The following is an 18,001-nucleotide window of genomic DNA, read 5'->3' on the forward strand; positions in this document are numbered from 1 at the left end:
TAAAAATATATATTTTAAAAAAAACCTGTTCTCAGCCTCTTGGTAAAATTTGGAGGAAGTAGTTTGCTGCTTTAGGAGGAGGGAACAGATTTCTGCGGATTAATTTCTGTAAATTAATTAATATCTGTGGGCCCAGGGCCTCTGGGACAAACCGTGTCCTGTGCCCCCGGTAGTGTGTTTGTGTGTGCTTGCGAGTCCACAGGCCCCGCATGCACGCTATCTTCTTGCATCAACACACACAGACCAGAGGAGTGAGGCTCCCGGATGGGAAACAGTTACGTAGACGAACCACACACTAGGGCACCAAGTACATCCCAAAGAGCGTAGTGCTCCAGAGGCACTTGGCAAAGGACACAGCAGCGAGACGGGAGGATGGGACCAGCCCCTAGAGAGGCCCCTGAGAGAGGGGGGGACGAGCCTCCTGCCTCCAGGCCGGGGAGGCGCATCTGTAAACGGAGGCCCCAGCCTGAGAGAAGGAAGAGGAAGACGCCTTTGCTCCTCTCTGATCACCCTCTCCGGGCACCAGGCCCGTCTCTGCTGCCTTCCCCTCCCCGGCCCTGCACGGGGTGCCCAGACCAGCCGTGGGTCATTCTGCATAGAAATCTGCCGGAGAAGGCAGCCTGTTCTGATGGCTAGAAAAAGCCTAAATCCACAGGAAACAATTTGTTTCTCTTCGTGATTTTTTTCCTTAAACTTCTAGCCAGCTGCTACTCACTTATCCCGCAGCGAGGATTCAGATAATTTATGTGTTAGCACAGGACCGAAGGGCTTCACATCATTGGGTATAGCCCATGACTGTGTGTCTCATGGGGTTCTGCAAACAGCACCAGATCGTGGGGGCCTGCTGCTGACACAAGAGTGAGAACCACTGCTGTCGTTACCCGCTGTGCGGTGCACAGACGGCGGCTGGATGGGCAGATGGGCAGTGCAGAGTAAGGATCCGTGGCCCTTATATGCATATATATAAAATAGAATTTTAAAATATAAAATTTTGTTAAATTTTGGAAGTGAAACGTCAAGTTAGGTTTTTAGTGCGGGCTGGGATTAGACCAGAGAGGGCCAGCTCCAGGGCCTGAAAGCGTCATTCAGGCAGCCGAGGGTCTGGGGTGGGGTTCACAGACCTGACCACCGAGGGCCTCTTCCTGTCCCCACAGATCATCTCCCAGATCTGGCCCTACCTGAGCTTAATTATGGAAAGCAAGATCCGGGAGAAACTCGAGCCCAAGATCCGGGAGAAGAGCGTCCACCTGAGGACCTTCACCTTCACCAAGCTCGACTTCGGACGGAAGGTCAGTGCTGTCTCGGGAAGGGCGGCCTGGGCCTTTTCTCTGTCCCCCGCCCCCGTCACGGCTGGCGGAAAGGATCCCACTGGGCTTCACCGGGGGCCCGGCCCCCACTGGCACCGCCCAGCCCCTGGGCCTCCATCTAGACCCCTGGCTCCTGGGTCCCAGCACCATCTATGCAGATCTGAGCAAGCCCCACTCAGATCAGAGCTGGGGTGGGAAACAATTCCAGATTTCTTTTTCTTTTTTTTAAAATATATTTTATTGATTTTTTACAGAGAGGAGGGGAAAGGGATAGAGAGTTAGAAACATCGATGAGAGAGAAACATCAATCAGCTGCCTCTTGCACGCTCCCTACTGGGGATGTGCCTGCAACCAGGGTACATGCCCTTGACCAGAATCCAACCTGGGACCCTTCAGTCCGCAGGCTGACGCTCTATCCGCTGAGCCAAACCGGTTAGGGCCAATTCCAGATTTCTTCAGCCAAAGTTTGAAAGGTTGTCATGCAGGGTGGAAGCCAGCCAGATACAAGATGTCCAAGTCACACTGGCTACCCCCGGGCACTAGCTGGGGAGGGCACGCCCTCTGGGAGTGGATAGCGCCTTGGAGCAGGGTGTGATGCTGTGCCAGTCCATTGATTCTGGCGGTCGGTGTCCAGAGCCCAGACTCGGGGTGAAAGAAGCTTCTGTTTAACATACCTAACCCCACATCCCTATTCTCGACTGCGCTTCCGATGCCACCTCCTGCCCCACCCCTCTTGCCCCAAAGGGCCTCCTGGATGTGAGTCTTACTTTGGTCATCTGAAAACGCATCCCCCAGGCAGAGAACTGTGGGGTGTCATCACCCAGTAAACCGGAGGCCTGGGCCTCTAATCTGCTCTGGAATAAGCAGGTGTCTGAGTGAGGCCAGTCTGCTGAGAGCTGTCTGCCAGCCCCAGAGCAAGGACCCAGCTCGGATGCACCCCCTCCCCCCCGCCCCGAGTGGGGGCTGGATCAGGCTTGCCTGAGCCCTGGAGATTCTGGCTCATGCCACTCAGACTCTGCCAGGCCTGGCTCGTCCCAGAATCTGCTGGTTCATTTGTTCATTCCGTGTTCACTCACGTATGACATGGAGCATGTGTTCGCGGCACCCACCGTAGACGTAGACAGAGGTGGGTGTGGCTGTGTCCCTGCCTTTCAGGAAGGTCCCGGTCCTGTGTTGGAGGCAGGTGCATATACAGGTGGATGCTGCCTGGCTGTGTGCGTGGTGGTGGTGGAGGAATGCGTGAATTCGGGAGTGGGGGCCGTGGTAGTCTTGAGCCCTCACCTGCTGTGGAGGGTGATAGCTGAGTTGGCATTTGCAGTGCAGAGCAGATGCTCACAGGATGGCTCCTTCCTCTCTGTGGTGGGGCTCAGGAGGGCAGCCTTCCCCGGGGACTCGCTCCGCAGACAGGGTTCTGGGGCTGCTGAGCTTTCACAGGTGCCCGCACACCGACCTGCTGGGAGCAGCAGGCTCCAGGCTGTGAGAAGTCAGTTATGCCGCCCCCCTCCCCGCCCCCACCGCCCAGGCTTCCACTGGCTGTTCTGGTCTTTAACCCCAAAGCCCTGGAGGCCAGGGTAGAGCCAGGGGCTGAGGGCCGGAAGCTTCTACAATTCTGGGAACTCCCTTAAAGAAAGAGAATGTAAAATGAGGACAAAAATGAATGTTAAATAAATATGAGGATGAGAAAACAAACCACAGCAGCTTACACATTTGACATATCACGCATATCAAAAACTCTGGAGAAACGACATAATTTTAATTAACTGCTCAGCGTGCCCCTATAATACTGTTTTCCCTGCATGTTTGGCTCTGTGCTCTTTGATAACTTTTCATGGGACAGTGCATATGTAAACATCACTTTCTAGGAGAATAGAGAGATGATGAAATATTTCCTCTAGTCTGACCACGTTTTTTCTTTGATATTTTTTTTTAATATATTTTATTGATTTTTTACAGAGAGGAAGGGAGAGGGATAGAGAGTTAGAAACATCGATGAGAGAGAAACATCGACCAGCTGCCTCCTGCACATCTCCCACTGGGGATGTGCCCGCAACCCAGGTACATGCCCTTGACCGGAACCAAACCTGGGACCCTTGAGTCCGCAGGCCGACGCTCTATCCACTGAGCCAAACCGGTTTCGGCTCTTTAATATTTTATTATGAAACTTTTCAAAAACAAAATTGAGAGAACCGTCTGGATTACCCAGTGAGCCGTTTGCTGTGTTGCTTTAGCACATGCCCATGCCTCTGTCCCTCTTGTCATCTTTTCTAAAGCGCATTTCACACTAAATTCCAGTCATTTGTGAGTCTCACCCGTCCACTTCAGTATGTGTATCAAATTCAAATGAAATTTATTTTTGATTCTTTTTTAAAAATCTTTATTCAGATTATTATGGATGTTCCTCTCCACGCCCCCATAGCTCCCCTCCATCCAGTTCCCACCCCTCCCCAGGCCCTCGCCCCTCCACTGTCCTCGTCCATAGGTGTAAGATCTTCGTCCAATCACTTCCTGCACCCCCCACACCCTCTTTCCCCCGAGAATTGTCAGTCCGCTCCCTTTCTATGCCCCTGATTCTATTACATTCACCAGTTTATTCTGTTCATGAGATTTTTTATTCATTTGATTTTTAGATTCACTTGTTGATAGATATGTATTTGTCGTCACTTTGTTCATAGAGTTTACCTTTTTCTTCTTCTTCCTCTTCTTAAAGAATACCCTTCAGCATTTCATATAATCCTGGTTTGGTGGTGATGAACGCCTTTAGCTTCTTCTTGTCTGTGAAGCTCTTTATCTGACCTTCAATTCTGAATGATAGCTTTGCTGGGTAGAGTTATCTTGGTTGTAGGTTCTTGCTATTCATCACTTTGAATATTTCTTCCCACTTCCTTCTGGCCTGCATAGTTTCTGTTGAGAAATCAGCTGACAGTCATATGGGTACCTTGTAGGTAACTGTTTTTCTCTTGCTGCTTTTAAGATTCTCTCTTTATCTTTTGCCCTTGGAATTTTAATTATGATGTGCTTTGGTGTGGTCCTCTTTGGATTCCTCTTGTTTGGGGTTCTCTGCGATTCCTGGACTTGTAAGTCTATTTATTTCACCAGGTAGGGGAAGTTTTCTGTCATTATTTCTTCAAATAGGTTTTCAATATCTTGCTCTCTCTCTTCTTCTGGCACCCCCATAATTCAGATGTTGGTACACTTGAAGTTGTCCCAGAGGCTCCTTACACTATCTTCATATTTTTGGATTCTTTTTTCTTTTTGCTCTTCTGGTTGGGTGTTTTTTTGCTTCCTCATATTTTAAATCTTTGACTTGATTCTTGGAATCCTCTAATCTACTGTTGAATCTCTGTATATTATTCTTTATTTCAGTCAGTGTATGCTTAATTTCTGACTGGTCCTTTTCCATTTTTTTGGCATTCTCACTAAGATCCTTGAAGGTCTCACTAAGATCCTTGAAGGTTTCTAGAAGATTTTTGAGTAAAAACTGTGGTTTTGAACTCTATCCAGTATTTTGCTTTCTTCCATTTCTTTCATTTATGACATGTTTCTTTGTCTCCGCATTTTGGCTGCTTCCCTGAGTTTGTTTCTATGTATTGGGTAGAGCTGCTAAGTCTCCTTGAGTTGATAGAGTGGCCTTGTGTGGTTGGTGTCCTATTGGGCCCAGTGGCTCAGCCTCCCCAGTCACCTGAGGTGGACACTCTTGGTGCACCCCTTTGTGGGCTGTGTGCACAGTCTTGTTGTAGTTAAGACTTGATTGCTGTTGGTATCACTGGGAGGAATTGACCTCCAGGCCAATTGGCTGTAGGGACCAGCTGTGTCTACAATGGAAGAGCTGCTGTGCAGGAGACATCCTTATGGGGCAGGACTTGCTTCAGTGGGGCTTTGGTGCTCACTGAGTCTGCCCCTTGAGTGTGTCTCTATGGATGTGTAGAGTTGTAATCTGGTCTCGTCTCACACTGACCACTGGGTACACTGGCTCTTGGGTCCCCAGGGAGGTGCAAAGTCAGCCACTGCCTGGGGCCTCCCAGTAGGAGCTACAGAGAGATCTGCAGATTCCTCCTCTTTGTATTGGGTTTGGAAGTGCCCAGACAAGGCCCAGCTGTGAAGCAAGGCAGGCTGCTGCTGCCGGCCTTGGGCCTTCTTTTAATAGCTTTGGGGCTCCCTGATCCCGCTGCTGCCTGTTTGACAGGTTTTAGGCTGATAAAGGACAGGCCATTCATATGCAAAAGCCACTGTGCACAGCTTGGGTGTGGTTGTAAATTGGGTGGGGCAGGGTCTCAGGGAATCACCAGGGCGGAGCAAATGGCTGCCAGTCAGCCCTGCACCGGAGAGGTCCCAGCGCAGGAACAATGACTGCTGTGAGCACCTCCATCTGAAAGAAAGCCGCCCTCACATTCCTGCCCTGATGCCAGACAGTCCAGTTTCTCCCCATATGTGTCTGGGTCCCCCAGAGTCTCACCCAGAACAAGAGTTCAGAGCAAGCGGGAGCTTCTATCTCTCTCCTGATTAAAAAAGCAGTGCACCCGGGTGCCAGCCCATTCCGCACCTCTGCACCTCCTACCAGTCTCAATGCGCTTTCTTCTTTACTTCTAGTTGTAGTACTTCCACTCAGCCAGCCTTCCCGTGGTTCTGGATGATAGTTGTTCCGTCTTTTAGTTGTAATTTTGATGTGATTGTGAGAGGCAGCAAGTACAGGTGTTTACCTGTGCCGCCATCTTGGTTCTCCTATTTTTGATTCTTGCTAAATAATAATCAGGCCCTCCTCCAGTGCCACTGACAGGAGGAGGAGAGTGGGCAGAGGGGGAAGAAAGGTGATCTAGGAGCTCAGCCCTTGGCCCAGAGCCTGGAGACTGTGGTCCTGACGTGGGGCTCTTACATTCCGAGGGTCAGATCACTTAGCCGGGGACCCTGCATCTTCCTTTGCCCTTAGGGGCTAATTCCTACTCATCTGCCCGAACTGCTTAAATGCCACCTCCAGGAAGCCTTCTCTAACCTCTGCCTACCCCAAGCTGGGTTGGGAGGTGCTCCTGAAGTCCCCAGATGGTCATGTGACAGCACAGGCTGCACCTCACCTCCCTCCCCACATCACCACCACCACCACCACCACCACCACCACCGTCTCCTCTGCTGGGCTGTGAGGACAGGCCCGGCCACCTTGCTTTTCACCTGCTCCCAGGCCAGCGCCTGGTGCAGCGCGGGTGCTCAATAAATATCTGTGGAGGAGAGAGAGAAACAAGGGTGCACATTCTAGGGAGGGAAGTATCAGGGTGACCACGGCAGATGGGACCATGGGTGGGTTTCTGTGTTGATGCCTCAGGAGAGCAGTGGGCATGTTGATTATTTTGGGCAAAACCCGGTGCCGGGAGCGGGGCAGCCTCGCTGCTGCAAGGCCTCTGCTGACCCCGCCCCGGCCTCTCTTCCAGTGCCCCAGGGTCAACGGCGTCCAGGCGCACACCAGCAAGCACAACCGGAGGCAGGTGGTCCTGGACCTGCAGATCTGGTGAGCCTCTTGCCTGGGGGCAGCGGTGGGTCCGGGCACATTCTGTGGGAACAGCAGTGTGAAGATGGGGTAGCATATAGACACTCTCATTTGCCCCTCAGAGCAGATATACCCCCAACTGCCCTGGGCTGGAGCCGGGGATGGGGAAGAGTTTCAGCAGAAGGGACGGTCCGGGGGAGCCACCACCATCTGACCCCTCAGCCCAGGCCCAGCTTCTCCATCAGACCAGGCACTAGGCATGTTCTGGGTACCAAGGCCCAGGAGCTGAGCTTTCCTAGAGGCGAGGGCCAGGTCTGACCTCGACGGTCAGAGCAGCTGCCTCAGAGAGGATGTAGCAAGAGGGAGCACGGGTGATAAGATGCTGGGACGTGGGGTGAGTCCCAGGGAGCTCCGCATGGGCTGTGAGACGCCAGCAGGGGAGCTGGGCCCTGTGGCTCCTTGGAAAACGAAAGGATGCAAAGACACACGAGCGACTAGCTGAGTGGGTGGGGCAAAGGCACCGTGTTTGAATGAGGTTTGTAACAGGCTTGAGTTGGTAAGAAGGGAGATTGAACCCAGGAAGTCTTCCTGGAGATGGTGAGATTGGAATTGTGTTTTAAAGGAACCAGGATCAACTCCTGAGGTTCCAGAATGTTGCCGTTCCTTTTCAGTGTCCTTATCCCAGAGGCTGCACTGAGGGCACATTGGGAAGACAGGGTCAGCTCTGGGAATGCCCTTCCCCAGTTGGGGGCTGTTCTCAAGTGTGTTGGGATGGTGACAGCTTTGGGGTCTGGCCCCAGGCACTGCTACCGAGCCTGGTGTGAACAGTTAGGGCCTGTCAGGGTCATCGGGCTTCCCCACCCAGCTTCCTGGGCAGCTCCCGGAGTCCCCAGGCCTTACCCTGACCTTCCAGGGGATACTAGCTCCCCTGCCTGTGCCCTGCAGATATTTGACGGCCACCGCCTCGCTCCCCTTAGTCTCGAGTCCTTTCACAGGGTCTCCGGACCCTTAGCCTCTGAGGCACTCATTCTGAGCTCCCTGTGCCCATCACTTGGCAGGAGACACCAGCAGGACTCGGCTCCTGAGAACATTGCCTTTTCCCTCCACCACCCCCAGCAACCGCCTGGGTGAGGGCTGGATATAGGCAGTGTGGCTGCTCTGTCCATGGGGAAGAGACCTGGGAAGCAGGGGGGGCGGGGGGGGGGGCAGGAGCATAGCCGAGGCAGAGGGCTGGGCCCTGTGTTCCCCAAAAGCCCCTCCTTCACATCCATGGGGTCGTGGGACAAGGTGATACTCAGAGTCATGGTCATCGCGGGCAGAGGTGGGGATGTGCGTGGGACTCCTGGGTGCAGGGGCCTGGGTCAGTGATGAGACGAGAAAAGCCGAGGCGGTGAGGGTGACCCTATCTGGGTGAGGCGGGGCTCGGGCTGGGTGGCTCTGGGCAAGTTCCCCACGTCTCTGAGAGGTGGGCCTGCCCCTCCTGCCGACCTTCCTTCTCCCTCCCCTTTCAGCTACATCGGGGACTGCGAGATCAGCGTGGAGCTGCAGAAGATACAGGCTGGTGTGAACGGGATCCAGGTGAGTGGGGCCCGATGGTACTGCCCCCACTCCTGTCCCTGGGGTGGGGGTGGGGTCAGGGCAGGGAAAAACAGGCTCATACTGGAGCAGGCTGCAAAAGGGGGTGGTGACACCAAACAGGCAGGTCATGATTGAGGGATTCCGTGCCCAAGGTCACACGGCCAGGAAGTGACTGCTGGGTCCCCAACCTGCGGCTCAGCCCAGAGCCCCTCAGCCCATGCCTGTCTCTGTCTGTAAAGTCCCCCCGGAGAGACGTCCGTGGCTCAGGGAAGGCAGAGGTTCTGTGGATGGGTGATGCAGACCCCATGCTTGCAAATGGGCAGATCGAGGAGGAGGCAGCGAGGAGCGGAGTGGGAACCGCGCCTGGGCCCCGCTGGCCGGGCCGGCTGGGAATGTGGGCAAGGCTGCAGGCCCTCAGCCCAGCGCCCCCCGGAAGGCAGTGGGGGCCAGCTCATGGCCCCTGGGGAGCTGGCCAAAGGTGGCAGGTTTCTGTTTCTGAGCGTGGTCCCCGCGGTGACCACACTCCCCGCAGGTGGGGGCGGCTGCCCACGCCTGGCGAGCAGCGGTGCGTGCCCTGGGCATTTGTGTGTGGCATGGGCTCAGTGAGACAGCAGGTGTGGGAAGAAGGGAGGCAGTCCCTCATGGAGCCCTCGGTGCCATCCAGTTGCAGGGCACGCTGCGGGTCATCCTGGACCCCCTCCTGGTGGACAAGCCCTTCGTGGGAGCCGTGACTGTGTTCTTCCTTCAGAAGCCGGTGAGCCCCCGGGCCCCAGGCAGGCCTGCCACTCCCCGGGCGGGAGCTCGTGCCTGCCGGGCCCCAGGCGCTGGGCTTGAACCACGAACGGAGATGCCTAAGCCCGCCTAGGCCCGGGCACTCCACATGCCCGTCCCGTGAAGTCTAAGGCAGCCTGAGGTACCCGACTCCGCTCTCCCCCAGACCAGCAGCAGCTCGGGGAAGCTGCAGGGCCACTCAGGGCCCACGTGCACTGGCCACGCCTGCGTGATCCTGGCAGGAAGCAGCAGGCCTGACAGCCTGCCCATCCCGAGCAGGCGCCCTCAGCCGGCTGGGCTCTCCGTGTGGTGGGTGTGGGGCACTGGGCAGAGGGCTCTCGGTCCTGGGCTTCTGGCTCCTTCCTGACTAGCAGCCCCTCTGCCCACAGCACCTGCAGATCAACTGGACAGGCCTGACCAACCTGCTGGACGCGCCGGGAATCAAGTGAGTGCCCGCGAGAGCCGCCCGCAGAGCCAGGGGGGCCTGGGGCTGTGGTCAGTGCCGGGCGCACAGTGGTTGCCCCCCTCCCGGCTCCCTGTGAGGAGTGGGGCAGGCACCGAGCCCCCCTCCCTCTGGGGGAAACGTTGGGGTGTGGGAGTGGGAGTGGGAGGCTGACAGCATCTTTTGGCCTCTGCGGGCAGGCTCTGTGCTCAGAACACACACGCACACGCATACACATCACGTATGTGCACACACACGTGTGTGGGAGAGCAGGGAGAGTGGCTCTGGTCAGATGGGATGTCCTAGAGGAAGTGTGTGTACTGAGGCTCCTGGCGCTGTTGGGTAGCAACTGTGACTTTAGACAAATTCCGTCACCTCTCTGGGCTCTTCCTCAGTAAAAGTGGAGGACAGTTCCTCTATCTTGGGGTCCCTGGGAGAACACAGGTGTGTGGTGGTGGCCGAGTGGGTGTGGATGCACATGAGCGGTGAGAAGTGTGTGGAGAGAAGCCCATGAGGCCGCCCCCACGTGGCCACAAGCACAGGCTGGGAGCGGGCGGGGCTTAAAGGGGCACCGGTGAGGAGGAGCTGGTCTGGGAAATCCCTCCTTCCTGGGGCTGGCAGGGAGGGTGCTGCACCCAGAGCCGCAGGCCCCCAGCAGAGAAGGGCTCCAGCCCTGTGTGGACACAGCCCCCGCAGGGAGGGCCGGCTGGGCCGGCCAGGGCATGCACCGCTGGCTCGCCAGGCGTGGGCAGCTGCCCCCCACCTGCGGGGAGGAATCCTCTTCTAGGGACTGCCCCTGCTCCCTCTCTGGGGGATGGAGTCAGCCAGCAGAGGAAGGGAATGTGGATGTGATGTCAGGGACCAGAGGGCTAAGGTAGCGACCACTCACCCAGCACTTACTGGGCACCAGGCACTGTTCTCAGCCCTTCACACATGTAAGTCGTCCTCGTAAAAGGCTAGGGGGCAGGTGGAATTATCCTCGGGTCAGGGATGAGGAAACTGAGGCCCAGAGAAGTTAGCAGGTTCCCACGGTCACACGCCCCTGTGATGCTAACACGGCGTCGGGTCGGCACTCGTAGCTACCATGCTGGGGCGGCAGGCCGGGCTCAGGCTGCACACTCCCGCACAGGGCCCACCCTGGCGCTCTGCTCCTGTGCCAGCTCCGGGGACGGGTGGAGGGACAGGTGGCCTGGGGGAGGCAGTGCCACCTCTCACAGCTGGTCGTGCCCACTGTCCCAGTGAGATGTCAGACAGCCTGCTGGAGGACCTCATCGCCGCCCACCTGGTGCTGCCCAACCGCGTGACTGTGCCCGTGAAGAAGGGCTTGGATGTGACCAACCTGCGCTTCCCTCTGCCCTGCGTGAGTACCCGCACCAGCCAGGGCCCAGGGCCCAGAGCTGGGGATAGATGGCTGGAGGGGAATGCATTCTCACGGGGGAGGGGAGCACGTGGCACCTCCAGGTTATAGGGCGAAGACTGAGTCTCGGGATTGACTTGTCCAGTCACCCATCCAGGGATTGACTTGTCCAGCCACCCATCCAGGGACGGACAAAGCCCAGGCGGCTTCCTTCCCGGATCCTGGTACCGTGCAGCCCCCAGGAGCCTCCAGGAGCTCCCAGCCTCCTTCAGGGAAATGAGGCTCCGACTCCATCCTCGGGGTCATGAGGCTCTGACTCCATCCTTGGGGTCTACTGGGAAGGAGAATGGCGGAGCCAAGCGGGGGCTTCCTTGGGTGCTCAGCTCCACTGCCCCCTCTATCCTGGGCCCAGCTAGGGAGGCCCCTGAGGATAGCCGTGGGGCTCCCTACAGAAGGGGCCCTGAGCCCTCAGGGCTGGGAGCCGGGGCCCCAGGAAAGGGGAAAGTGCCACTTCACCATCAGCACCAGGCGGGGCATCAGCCTCCTCAGGCCATGAGGGTGAGGGACCGGCTCCTGTCGGCCTTCCCACGGGGAGTGTGGCTCCATCCCACCAGGTGAGGCTCAGACTGACAATGCGACGCCACCACCTGCGCCACAGCCACTCACACTCCTCAGGGGTGTCCCACGCCAGGGGTGCTGTCAAGCGGCCGCAACTTAGACTCACTGGGAACCGTGCCTGTGTGTGTGGGACACCAGCTGCCCACGAATGTTTATATTGATTTGTTTCACTCCATTTGCTATTTTTAGGGTTTAATTTTTACCTTAACCTTACAATCATATAAAAGCATGTGCATGCTTCCAACGTGCAATATAAAGACCAAGTTACCGTAAGGAGTCGGGTTTCTAGCCCTTGTCCCTCCATCTACTCTGCCCCTTCTCCCTGGAAGCAGTGATCCCCGCCCCCCTGATTTCTCACTGTTTGTTTTCTAAGAGGCAGATACGCCCCCGTGTTGGTGTGTGCATATCTGTCCTCAGGTCCTCCTTTCCTCGGCGGACGGCCGCATAGCACTTCCCCCGCCTTGCTGTGTCAGGCCGTGTCCTGGGATCACACCCTGACTGTGTGGATGGAGCCCTCATTCTGGGGCCACCGGTTGCTCCACGTGCGGGCGTGCTGCACCTATTTCACCCGTTCCCCACTGACACACAGTTGCGTCTGTGTTTTGCTGGGACAAACAGGCTGTCAGGACATTCTTACAGTATGGCTTTAGGGCTAGAAAGTGGGATGGCTGGGTCCAAGGGAAAAGACATACGTACTTATATTTAAAAAGAAATAGTTCCAGGCAGGAAGGCTACTCTTCCCAGGCCTTGGCTCTGTTCTGCCTTAAGACATGGCCCGGGGAGGGGGGTCGGGTGAGACAGGGCTGGGCTTCTAGGAGGCAGGGACCCACTGCCAGCAGCAAGCAGTGCCCACGGGCTGTATACACCTGGGCACTGGGCAGAAATGACACTGGAGGTCAGTCTGCTTGCCGGTTACAGACAGGAAACCTCAGGGGGCTTGGTTTGCCCTGGTTGTTGGCAGAGCTGAAATGGCTGCTGTGGAAGCCATTCCCAGGGCAGGGTGGGAAGGCCAGGGGTGTGGGCGGGGCACTGAGGTGCAGTGGACAGAGCTCTGGGCCCTGCCATCACGTGCTGCATGGCCTTGGCCAGGAGGCTGCCGTCTCCCCATCCAGACCCAGGAGAAGGTGGGGTGGGCTGGGTGGTGTCTGAGGCTTTGGCCTGATAGTGTGGGCCTCGAGGGCTGGTACTTCCCAGGAAGCAGTGATGATCCCTGCGCTGGGCATTTCCAGGGGGTGATCAGAGTCCACTTGCTGGAGGCGGAGAAGCTGGCCCAGATGGACCACTTCCTGGGGATCCGAGGCAAGTCGGACCCCTACGCCAAGGTGAGCATCGGCCTGCAGCACTTCCGCAGCAAGACCGTCTACAAGAACCTGAACCCCACCTGGAACGAGGTGTTTGAGGTGAGGGGCTCCTCGGCCGCAACTGGCTCCACTCTGGGTCGTGCTGGGGACAGGCGGCCCCTTGCCCTCATGGGCCTCACTTGCCCGTGGGGCAACACTGGCCAAAGGAGTGGGCCTTGGGGGCGGGCAGGATGGGCTGCGTATCCCTCTTCCCAAACCCCCGTGCTCCCAGAGGTGGGCTGCGGTGGCCCCGGAAGGACAGCTTATAGATGCGCTTCCTGTCCTTTCCCCCACTACCCCCTCCTGGCAGCTGTGTTGGAGGCTTTCAAATCAAAATAAAAGAGGAAACCTCAAGGCAGTCCTGCCCCCTCCTCTCAGCCAGAGCCAGACACCAGGGGCTGAAGTTCTCCCTTGAGCTTAACCACACCCCCTACTCCCTGAAGGAGGCCCCACGGCCTGTGAAGTGCCCTGGAGGCTGCACAGCCTGCCAAGCACACCTGCAGCTGCTGTGCCCTGAGCACCCCCATGGGTTGCACTCGCCTCTCCTCCCCACCTGCCGGGGAGGGCCTCTCACAGGAGGGCTTCCCGGGCACTGAGAAGGCGGCGCCTGCCCGGGCTCCAGCTGGCAGCTGTGGAGCTGAACCTGGCTCCCAGGGGTCACGGGTGAGTCTGCTTCACCCGCTGCCGTGGCCTGCGGGTCACATTACCTCTTTCCTTCCAGTTCTTAGTGTACGAAGTCCCTGGGCAGGACCTGGAGGTGGACCTGTATGACGAGGATCCTGACAGGGACGACTTCCTGGGCAGGTGAGGAGGGCTGAGCTGGGCACTGGGCCTTCTGTCTCAGGGCCGTCCACACCTCCCTCCTCCATGCCTCCTGAGTGTTTCACCCTGGACTCTGGGCCCAAGGGATAGAGAGGACCCACGGTTTATGTGCCGCAGGCCCTGCTTTCTGATCTCTTAATAATGTACCCAGAGTCCCCATTGGGGCAGGGGCAAAGCTGACACAGATGGCAGGTCCCCAGTGTCAGGGAAACCTGGCTACTCACTCAGGGGGCGCACACAGAAACTCAGGGTGTGTGAGGACTGACACGGCCAGGCTGGGGCTGCCTGTCCCAACTGCCCACTTCCAGGTCCTATGAAAGCCTTAACCGAACTGTTTATTGGAGAACTGAGGTGGCAAAGCAAGAGCCTGACACAGTGTGTCCAGCCTCAGAGGACACTGGCTGAGTGTTTGAGTAAATTTGCCATCGCCAAACTAGAGGATATTCTGTAGCTTTAAACACTAAGCAGGATCTGCGTATGGACCTGGAGGACGTCCGTTATGTAGTCGGCAGAAGGGCAGGTGGGAGCGACCCTGCAGTTCGATTCACCTTCCCAGGGGGACCCGTGTGTGTGTGTGTGTGTGTGTGTGTGTGTGTTCGTACGTGTTCATGTACACAGCAGGCTGCTCACACTGCTCGTCTCCGAGGGCTGGGACTGAATTTTACACAAAGCTTCATACTCCCGTGTTGTTTAGCCTGTTTCCGTGAACACAGAATTTAAAAAGAATGAACAAAACAAAGTGGGAGGGGCACAACCTGACAGCCTAAGAACCAGCGCGCAAGCAAATGTTGCTGATCTTTTTCTCTCATCTTAGTAATTTTCATAATATTGCAGGTTTGAAGTGTGGCTTGTGATTCATATTTTGTGTAACTGATTTCAAGTGTATTTGGAGCTCAAACACACTTCTAACAGTTACATGCAATTAATTTCCCCCCTGGCTTGAGTCAGGGTAGGTGGGAGGCACGCTGAGAATGTGGGTGTCACCTCTTTGCACACACATGCCAACTGATCCTGTGGAAGGCACTGGGGGCAGTTCTGGATGGAGGCATTTGGGGTTGTTACAATGACTGCGGGAAGTGGAGCCATGGCATTTAGAGGGCACAGGACAGGGAAACTGAATTCCTGCAACGCATGGGCAGTTTTGCACAATGAAAAACCATTCCACTTCAATGCCAGTAGCACCATCACTGATAATTCAGAGCCGATGTGTCCAGCATTACCTGCTTATTCCCCTCTGGGGTGGAAGCCACCTGCCTCTGGGCAGCATGCCCAGAGCAGCCCTGATGGCTAAGACAGTCCCTCCTCCTCGAGCTGAGTGTGGCTTCCCACTGGTTCCCTGGCATGAATAAGATCCTGGGTCTTGAGGGCCCACTCAGGTATTTGAACGTAGATCAGGGTGGGCCGCCACACCGTCCGCTGCTGCCTCCTGGGAGCCGAGCTGACCCCTCCCTGTGTATTCCAGCCTGCAGATCTGCCTCGGGGATGTCATGACCAACAGAGTGGTGGATGAGGTAGAGTTGTGCGTGCGGCCCTCCCTGTGGACAGCCCTCGCAGGTTGCTTCAGCCCAGCTGGTCTATGAAATGGGCCCCTCCCATGCTGAGCCACACATACTGGTCTCCAGGGGCAAGTGCTGGGCGAGACAGATGGGTCCAGGGACCTTCCAAGGCCTGGGTGGGAAGAAGCTTCCCTGGAATGCCCCAACCAAGGACCTCCAGCGGGGGATGGTCACACTGCAGGGCTGGGCCTGCGCAGGAGGGTTTTTCCATCCCAAATGTAGCACTTCCTCCTAACCCACATGTCCCAGTCCCTCAGCCCAGAGTCTGCGCTGCTTCCCCTTTTTGAGCCTCTATTGGGGCCCCACAGGGTCCCAGAACTGAGCTGCCTGTCCCTGTCCCCAAGCTTTCCTTTCCCTCATCTCCCCGCAGTGGTTTGTCCTGAATGACACAACCAGTGGGCGGCTGCACCTGCGGCTGGAGTGGCTTTCACTGATCGCTGACCCTGAGGCTCTGACTGAGGTGAGTGCAAGGTGTTGGGGCTCCCTAGCAGAAAGCAGGGCTGGTCACGTGTGGGCTGAGCCCCCAGACCTTGCTTAATCTTCGGGCCAGCCCCACCTTTTAGAGAACCTGTCCCTCACCCTGTCTCCACACAGGGCAGCTCCTGGTCTTTCTCTCTCTCCTCTGAGCATCTCAGTCTCCTTCAGGGAAGCTGGGATCCTTAAACGCTGCTGGTGCCTGTCAGCCTAGACCAGTGGTCGGCAAACTGCGGCTCGCGAGCCACATGCGGCTCTTTGGCCCCTTGAGTGTGGCTCTTCCACAAAATACCGACTTCTGCGCATGGGCCATGAAGTTTCAATCGTACCGTACATGCGTGCCCGCACAACGGTGGTCGGCAAACTGCGGCTGGCGAGCCACATGCGGCTCTTTGGCCCCTTGTGTGTGGCTCTTCCACAAAATACCACGTCGGGCGCGCGTACAGTGTGATTGAAACTTTATGGCCCATGCGCAGAAGTTGGTTTTCAGCCTGGGCGAGTCTACTTTGAAGAAGTACTGTTGATATTTGGCTCTGTTGACTAATGAGTTTGCCGACCACTGGCCTAGACCACAGGGAAAATCCACTGTGTCTGACTTGCACCTGTCGTGCTGCAGTTGGGTCTCAGCGCTGACAGAAAAGCTAGGTTGAGGGATCTTCTCACCAGCCTGGAGGGCAGGGGCTGGCTTCCCTCCATGGGGACCTAACGAGGTCTGTGTCTGCTTGCAGGACCACGCTGGCCTTTCCACTGCCATCCTTGTGGTCTTCTTGGACAGCGCCTGCAACCTGCCGGTGAGTGGTGACATGGTCAGTGTCACACACCCCGCCTGCCTTGTGCCCCCCCTTTCTAATGCTCACTTGAAACGGAAATGTCTTCTTGTGCTGCAGAGAAACCCTTTTGACTACCTGAATGGTGAATATCGAGCCAAAAAACTCTCCAGATTTGCCAAGGTGAGAGTGTGTGTGTGGCTGAAAACCTGAGAGCAAGTCAGAACTCCTTTTCCCCAGCCCCATGTTTTCCGGGCGAGTCTGCGCACACAGCCTGGGTTTGGCAAGAGCTGTCCTTGTCAAAGGCACCGGGCTTGGCAACTCATCCCCCACATTCATTGTGCCCACGAGACACGATGACCATGTCCAATTTTATTGCCATTTTACAAATAGGACCCGGAAGGTTAAGGCTGGGTCACACACCTAAGGGAGGAGCTGGAACTTGAATCCACCCTGTGTGTCTCCATAATGCCAGGGAGCCAGAGCCTGTACCCAGCCAGCTCACTGTTCACGGAGGCCCCCCTGGGAGCAGCCCTGTCAGGTGCTTGCACAGTGACGGCAGCAGCTGGCTGGCCACAAGTCCCACTGATGCTCCTGAGGGCTGGGAGTGGGGCGAGGGTGGGCATCTTAGGCTGACACTGATGATGCCACCCTCATTGTGATTTGCCCCCTCACAGAATAAGGTGAGCAGAGACCCTTCTTCCTATGTCAAGCTATCTGTAGGCAAGAAGACATATGTGAGTAAGGTAAGACAGCTTGGTGTGTAGCCATGGGGTACGGAAATGGGGGCCCCAGCCCTTCTCAGGGAGAGAAGCAAAAGACAAGGGAATTAGCTTACACTGAATGCCAAGTAGGTGCCAGGACACATTCTATACACTTTATATTTTATTTAGTCTCCAAAGTAACCTCACAAATAGTTTCATAGTTCACGAATCTGAGGGAGAGAGATCAGTGACTTACCCCAGGGCACATGCTAGAAAGCAGCAGAGCTGGGGTTCAAGTTTAGGCGTGACTCTAAGTCCTTTCCACCACCCCGTCTCCCCGTCCAGCAGCAGAAACTCCCTCCCAAGTGAGCACGACGCTCACATGACTCTCAGCCCCTTTAAGTCTGGCTGCTCCGCCCTAATGCCTCCCACAAGCGTGTGTGGGTCTGATCATGGGCAGAGGCCACCAGAGGTCCCTGGGGGCTGGAGTGAGAGCACAGGGTATCCTGCTCTGCCCAACCAGACCCTTTAATGGCCTCTCTTCCTCTGTCCCCAGACCTGTCCCCGCAGCAAGGACCCTGTGTGGAGCCAGGTGTTCTCCTTCTTTGTGTGCAATGTGGCATCTGAGCAGCTGCGTCTCAAGGTTTGCTGGCAGCTGGGCTGTTGGATCAGAGCTAAGAGGTGTCTCGGCCAGGAGGGTGGGAGCTCCAAGTGCACCTCGAGCAGGTTCCCCTGGCCAGTCAGCCCCGCCCCAAGGCCTCCCACATCTCAGGGAGGCTGGTGCCCAAGGTC

General features: G+C 56.6%; 1 protein-coding gene across 1 annotated transcript in view; it reads left to right on the plus strand.

Annotated features, from left to right (window-relative positions):
* ESYT3 (extended synaptotagmin 3) overlaps positions 1–18,001 on the plus strand; it is a 76,147-nt gene that overhangs the window by 48,285 nt on the left and 9,861 nt on the right. Inside the window, exons 4-17 of the mRNA XM_014451409.2 lie at positions 1,155–1,289; positions 6,725–6,801; positions 8,292–8,358; positions 9,023–9,112; positions 9,519–9,574; positions 10,811–10,931; positions 12,776–12,946; positions 13,608–13,690; positions 15,171–15,219; positions 15,635–15,724; positions 16,467–16,529; positions 16,626–16,688; positions 17,183–17,251; positions 17,766–17,852. Of these exons, the coding sequence (XP_014306895.1) occupies positions 1,155–1,289; positions 6,725–6,801; positions 8,292–8,358; positions 9,023–9,112; positions 9,519–9,574; positions 10,811–10,931; positions 12,776–12,946; positions 13,608–13,690; positions 15,171–15,219; positions 15,635–15,724; positions 16,467–16,529; positions 16,626–16,688; positions 17,183–17,251; positions 17,766–17,852 (1,221 nt within the window). The remainder of the gene's footprint in view (positions 1–1,154; positions 1,290–6,724; positions 6,802–8,291; positions 8,359–9,022; positions 9,113–9,518; positions 9,575–10,810; positions 10,932–12,775; positions 12,947–13,607; positions 13,691–15,170; positions 15,220–15,634; positions 15,725–16,466; positions 16,530–16,625; positions 16,689–17,182; positions 17,252–17,765; positions 17,853–18,001) is intronic.

This window comes from Myotis lucifugus, unplaced genomic scaffold (genome assembly GCF_000147115.1).
Source record: "Myotis lucifugus unplaced genomic scaffold, Myoluc2.0 scaffold_8, whole genome shotgun sequence".
NCBI classification, from domain to species: Eukaryota; Metazoa; Chordata; class Mammalia; order Chiroptera; family Vespertilionidae; genus Myotis; species Myotis lucifugus.